Source organism: Gavia stellata, chromosome 2 (assembly GCF_030936135.1).
Source record: "Gavia stellata isolate bGavSte3 chromosome 2, bGavSte3.hap2, whole genome shotgun sequence".
NCBI lineage: Eukaryota > Metazoa > Chordata > Aves > Gaviiformes > Gaviidae > Gavia > Gavia stellata.
In genome coordinates, this window is record NC_082595.1 from 23,928,780 (window position 1) to 23,935,327 (window position 6,548).

Here is a 6,548-nt window from a genome sequence, read left to right on the forward strand (position 1 = left end):
TTGGAGAAAGTAGGGCAGCAGGATAGATAATGTTTTCTGACTGAATTCACAGCAAAGCGACAATAAAAGCAGAGATGCCAGTATCACACAGGTACTCGGTTCAGGTGCCCCTCTGAGCTGCAGGGACTAGTGTGAGCTGGCTGCAGACAGTCCACAAGAAGCAACAAGAGTATCTGGAAAACATGAGCTTGTTAGGAGAGGTTTTAGGAAATGGGCTGGGTAATTTAGAGAAGATTGAAGTGGGACATAGGAAGAGGATTTTAGCCTTGTAAAAGGCAGCTGCAAAGAAAGAAATATTCTTCTCCATGCCCAGGAAGAAGTAGTAGTGGACTTCAAAAGGGAGATTCAAAGTGTAAACTTCAGGGGAAAAAATAACACCAAGGATGCAAGGTGCAGAATTTCCTTTCCATCTCTTTCAAGGTGGGGCTTGGTGAGGAAGAGTGGCCATGGGCCAGAGCGGTGAACCACAAAATATGTAGCTCTGTAGAGCATAATAGATGGGAATCCAGGAGTTTCCTGGTTTTGGTGTTGACTCCTTCTGCTGGCTTGTTAGGGATGGTAGTATGTCTCCACCAGAGTTTCTCACTTCCAATACTTACTTGCCTCTTGTAGATGTTGTGATTAGCTAAGACGCAAAACTGAGATTCAGATTTTGCATTCCCCAAAGGTAGTGGAATTGCAAAATATTTTTTAGGGCCTGAAGAGAATTGACTAATGTTAATAATTTTAATTTAAATCTAATAATGAGCTTTCTTAAGTCCTTTTCCAAATGAAAATAAATGATTGTGAAAGTGCTGGAAGCCTCTGGGTTAGAATCACCCTTGATTCATGTACTTGTACAAGAGTCTTGTACAAGATCCTCCTTTGGCATGGCTCCACAGGCTTCAGGGCAGTGGGTTTAGGTTGCTGTTATGGGCTCTGAATAAGGAAGGTAGCGTATTCTGCTGCTGACTTTATGGGAAAGAACTTTACATGTGCATGAGATGACTGTAAAAATTACCTATTTTGCCTGTCGATGCAGGGGGACTGTTCACCTACGTTTCTGGAGCCAACTACTTTGGAGAAATTGTGGAATGGTTTGGTTTTGCCATAGCAACCTGGTCTCTACCAGCCTTCGCTTTTGCCTTTTTTACTCTTTGCTGCATCGGGCCACGTGCTTATCATCATCACAGGTATCAGACTGTTCCTTGCCATATGCTGCTTCTTGCTCCTGGAGTGCAGTTTGCAAAATGTCAGGGAGGGATGGAGGAGCAGTGCCAGGATTCAAGATAAAATGGAAATTTAATACTATGTCCAAGAAGTGTATTGGCTTATTTGTGACTGGGTGAAAGTAAGGCAGCCGGCTGGAGCCCCTGTTGAGTCAAGTGGGCCTGACAGTCATTTAATCCGACATGAGTTACATCACTGCTTCTCTCATGTTAAAGCCTCTTTTTACTGAGCATTGTAAATGTGAACCTTTCCTAAGGGTTCCCTTGCAACCTCTGCAATCCTTTGGAGTAGATACGGTCCCCTGCTCTGAATTCCTAAAGTTTCTACTTTAGGTCTTTTAGAACCTTAACAGTATTATTAGCTTTCACTTAATTAAATAACCTGGTGTAAATAGTTTTGGAACGCTTTTTTGCAGAGTAACACACAGAGGTTGCAAAGCAAGGCAGTCTGGAGGAGTTTTAAGGTTCCTCAGCTGAGCTGTATTGAAACTGTGCAGTTTCCTTGTTTATATGCAGGTTCACTCTCTTGCTTATTTTCTTTCAGGTTCTATCTCAAGACATTTATGGACTATCCAAAATCAAGGAAAGCCTTGATTCCTTTTGTTTTTTAATGATTGAAATATGGACTCTGTGTTCTGTTTTTATAGGGCTTTTTTCAATTCCTAGTTTTAATGTTAGGTCTGACTATAATTAATTGTACAAATGATAGCCTGGGGTTGTAACAGACAAGAAGGTAATTTGGAACTGAAGTTCTTATTTTTAATTACAGGGGAAATTGCAGATAGTTGTGGGCAAAGGGTCTCCTAAAACAACATGTTCACTTGTGAGTTGAGTTCTACCTATGTAAAATGGATATATAACTGCACTGACATCAGAGAAAAAACATTGGCTAAAAACTGATGCAGAAAAGTAGAAAGTAAGCCCATGACTTCAGAGAAAGTCTTCAGCAGCCACTCCAATTTATAGCACTTCTGCAGCTGCTTCTTCATGCCGTAGCACATGTGCCCTCGCTCTGCCGGCACTGCCCTAGGTGTTGCCACACTTAAAGCCTGAGTAGGGGTCTCCTTTGCCAGGAAAATAACTCAGCCCATTATTTTTCGTCTAAAAGCCAGCTTAGCTCCCAGAACCATAATGCAACAAGAGGATACTTGTGCTGGCACAAGGCTGGGAGCAGTGTGCCATGGCACAGAGGCAAAGTACATGGAGATGGAAGTATCTTAAGCTGGCACTTACAATCACAATGTCTGTGTTCCTTCCTTAAGCAATACTCTTCTCACTGTCAGATGATTAATCTTCAGCCATCAGGGTTTTTTTAAATGTATTTTGTTAAAGGAATTGCAACTCCATTAGAATTTTTTTCTCTTGAAAATCCAGAGCTCTTTTCAGAATAAAAATTTTTCCACTCAAAACCACTCAGTTGTTATTCATAAAAAGACTTGAGATGGTGACGTATGACAAAATTTACAACAAATAAAAAGCTCTGTGTTGAATAAAATGTTCTCCAACACTGGCAGTACATTTTGTCTACGGAGAATATTTTCAGATACTCATATTAGGAAATGATACAGAGATATTATTGAATTTTCACAAAAACACAGGATGTCTCTTCTTAATTTCAGAATATAGTCAGGAGTTTTCCAAAAAATGTCATTAACCCCAATAGGAAGAGTCACCACGGATGCTGATAGTTTTAGTTACCCTCTAGAGCATAAAATCCTGCTAAGAATTATGCTGAGTAGCTGGAAAGAAAAAGACCAGACCGCACATACTAAACATACTACCTGCTGCTGGAGTAACCTGATTGACTGTACACAATTTTCTCCAAAACGCAATAAAATTTATGTAAAACACAGAGCTGTGCTAGCCAATAATTTACTGTTTGCAGACACAAGCGTCTGTGATGTTGCTTACCAAGTCCTGCTCATGCTGGCTTCCTCCTTCTGGGCAAACCCTCCCTTCTTTGCTCGTATTATTGATTGTCTTCATTGCCATAGAGCAGAGCAGCCAGCTGAGGCTGGGCCTCATTGCACTGGTCCCTGTAAAGTGCACAGGAGAGCTGGACCCTTTGCCGTGTGTAGGCAAAGGTAAGGGAGGGACGAAATAAGGCACAAGCAGAATTGTCGTTGCACAGGCCATGAGTTTCACAGCAGCACCACAAACATATTTTCCTTTTGTTTCTTTATTTAAAACCTCCATGTGGAAACACACTGGGAAAGGGGTTGCTGGGTGTGAAGTCAGGGACAGAAAGGTTGGAGGCAACGAGGATGCTGGGTGGGAGGGAATGGCCTCTTCCGCAGGGAGTGGGTGCTGAGTGTGAGCAGCAGCTGCGCTCCCCAGAGCTCCCTGCTTCAGCAGCCCCTCCTTGATGATTCCTCCTCGCGCTTTTTCCCCCACAAAGCCTTGCAAGTGATGAGAGAGCAAATAGCCCTTGGGTGCCAGTGTTCCTAGCCGCTGTCTACTCCATCTATTTCTGAGCCAGGGAGAGAGCAGGGACCAAGTTCTGCTTCACCCTTTGAACCAGAACAAGGCTTGTGCAGACTTCTCTGTCCCTCCTACCTACGCCTCCTGTCAGAACAGGACTATTCTCTGCATTTATTTTGTCTTGCTTAATATTTGCACCAGGTGGACCGTTATTGCCACTGTCCGTCTCAGGCCCAGATATCCCCTGCAAAGAGCCAGGGATCAGGGTGGGAGAACTGGTGCTGGCCCAAGGTGGGAGATGGCCTGCCTGCAGACTGGGAGGCCCCACAGCCTGGCACCCCTGCACTGGCCGAGCACAGGGTGCCTCGAGGTGCTGGATGCCTTGCAGGAGCAACTCCATCCTCTCTGCCATGGGTCTTGGACATATCGCGTGGAAAAGGGCTGCAGGCAGGAAAGACACGTCTTCCTTCTGCCCCCTCCTGTGGCATTTTTGGAGAGCAGGAGCGACACGCGTGCGCTTTAAACCCTCTAGAAGCAACGATTGCAGTTAGTTGTGATGGAGAGGAGACACAGGCTCTCCCCATGTCGAGTTCCCCCGTGGGGCTAGTGGCTGCTCTCCTCCCTGCAGGGACACCAGCCTGCCCCACTGTGCATGGCAATGCCCCAGGGCAGCACACCTGGGGCCACAATGCTCCTGAGACATTTCTTTCATCGTCCCTTATTTTTATAAGGAAAAATATATTCCCCTTGTCTCTGGGAGAAAAAACACAGCGGACATTTTCATATCCCTCTGCTCAAGCCTCTGGAGGTTATGTATACATATGATTTCAGAGTTGACTGTAAAGTGTTTTGAAAAGCAGCACTTTCCTGACTTTCTTTGCAATGTCCTTTTGTTCTGCCAAAAGCTAACAGAAGTGTCCCCTGCTGGTCAGCATTTAAAATAATAGCTCATTCCTTTTCTCCCCCTTTTGCAATACTGTTCCTCTGTTTGGTTTCCTCCCATCATTCACATTTTAGTTTACATTTTTGTTTGGGTGCTGTTTCCCTGGAGGGGTCCTTCCTCAGGACAGCTCTGAGTGTTGCTGCTCTGCTAGAAAGACGTCTCTTATGTGGAGCTGATAACCCAGCCTTCATCCCCACTGGCAGGCTGCTGGGAAAATTAATCCTTTATCCCCAGGACTCTTGTTAATTTAATTATTTTTGTATTGTTTGAGTGCTTTTTTCAAAAGCTGACTTTCTGTAAACATGTGCTGTACCGCTGCGGTAATATACAAATGGCTTAATCATGCATCTGACAGTTTCTTCTGTGAAACGTGTTTTCTGCACCTAAGTGATCAGTCAGACCACTTATTGATACCAGAATTTAGATATCTAGTATCTTCTGACAACCGAAAACAGAATTAAACGCTGTTCACTGGGAGGCAAAGAGGAGAACAATGGCACTTGCCAGTCCTCATTCCCATCTCTATGTGCCACACACACTTCAGCCTTTGCCTGGCTTTAGTCCATGTTTCAGATGAGAGCTCACTCAAGACAATAGAAAACCAGCTCCAGGCAATGTAGGGCATTTGTATAAATTGTTTTAAAGTACATATTTCACATAATATATTTACACAAAAGGCAAAATAACCCCAATTTTGGCCCTTGAGTGACTGCATTTAGGAAAAGCACTCATCTGGGAGCCGCATTCCTGCTCCCATTACTCTCCTGGAACATGAAGCCTCTTACACTTGGCCAAAAGCTCTGAATGTTTCTGCAGAAATACCAAACCACGGTGTGTCCTGGAACCACAAACACTGAGGAACTCTCCCTAGGTAGGCAGAGTGCTCTAATGGCTTGGGCTCAAGAATATCTGTTTTGTACGCTTGACGGTATCTCTGATTGACTAACAAACTTCAGCAAGTTACTCACCACTTTTGGGGGTTGTTTCCCTTTCTATTGCTTGTCTCTGGAAATGGTCTTGAAGGCCAGGATTTGTTTTCATAGTACTTGGCAAAGCAGTCCCAAAGTCAGTTGAAGCCTGTACATACTGATATAACACAAATAAGATACAGCCTGTTGCATATTGCTGGGAGACAGAGTTGTTGTAATATTGCAAAATATTCTAAAGACATATAAGATATCCAAATGCACCGAAATGCATCTCAAGGAGATATTTCTATGATATTTCAACACAGAAAAAGGCTAATACATTTCACCCATTGAACCTTAGGATCATTTGCTGACAGCAGAAGGATTGCCTGCTTCTATTTGAGTCACTTGTCAAATTAACAAAATCCTTTTTAATGCAAATCACTATAGGGTCTCATTTAAAACCAAGCATAGTGCTGGAAGCCTCATATCCTCTCTTCTGCCACCTCTGGGGTCCTTCTGAACTGGTCTAATTTCTCAGAGCAGGCTTTTCTAGAGACATCTCCTCTCAAAAGCAAATACTGCTGTCCCTGCATGAATAATGTGATCTAGGAAACACAAACATCTGATGCTAATTCAGGGCCAGGGCCTGCCGGTTCCTCATGAGTAGTACCACACTCTGTGAGTGAAGGCATTGATGGCTACTGAGCTGCTCGGTAATACTCCATTATTCACTACAAACAGAGGTAGCAAGTTTGATCTCTGTGGGAGCAAAGTCGGTGGGCAGACATCAAGAAATGCCTAATGGTAACACCCGGAAAAGTAAAGGAAGACGTTCTGGTCTGGTTCTGGTTTATGTTACCACAAGTTACAAGTGCCTTTCTAATGAACCTGTCTTTAGCACTGTAAGTCTAAAAGGTAAAAGAAAAAGACACAGTTTTCAAAAGTTCATTAAGTTAGTTGCTTTGCAAGAAAACAGACTGAGCTTAACTGATGCAATGTTTGGAATAATCCCACCACCATGCTTTTCAGCTAGGTGCCGAGGCCTCTCCCCCCAGCAGAGTCAGT

At 43.7% G+C, this 6,548-nt stretch overlaps 1 protein-coding gene across 1 annotated transcript in view; it reads left to right on the forward strand.

Moving 5' to 3' along the window:
- The window catches only part of SRD5A2 (steroid 5 alpha-reductase 2), a 30,949-nt gene extending 29,130 nt beyond the window's left edge, over positions 1-1,819 (forward strand). The window contains exons 4-5 of the mRNA XM_059835743.1: positions 1,022-1,172; positions 1,753-1,819. Of these exons, the coding sequence (XP_059691726.1) occupies positions 1,022-1,172; positions 1,753-1,819 (218 nt within the window). The remainder of the gene's footprint in view (positions 1-1,021; positions 1,173-1,752) is intronic.
- The last annotated feature ends 4,729 nt before the right edge of the window (positions 1,820-6,548 follow it).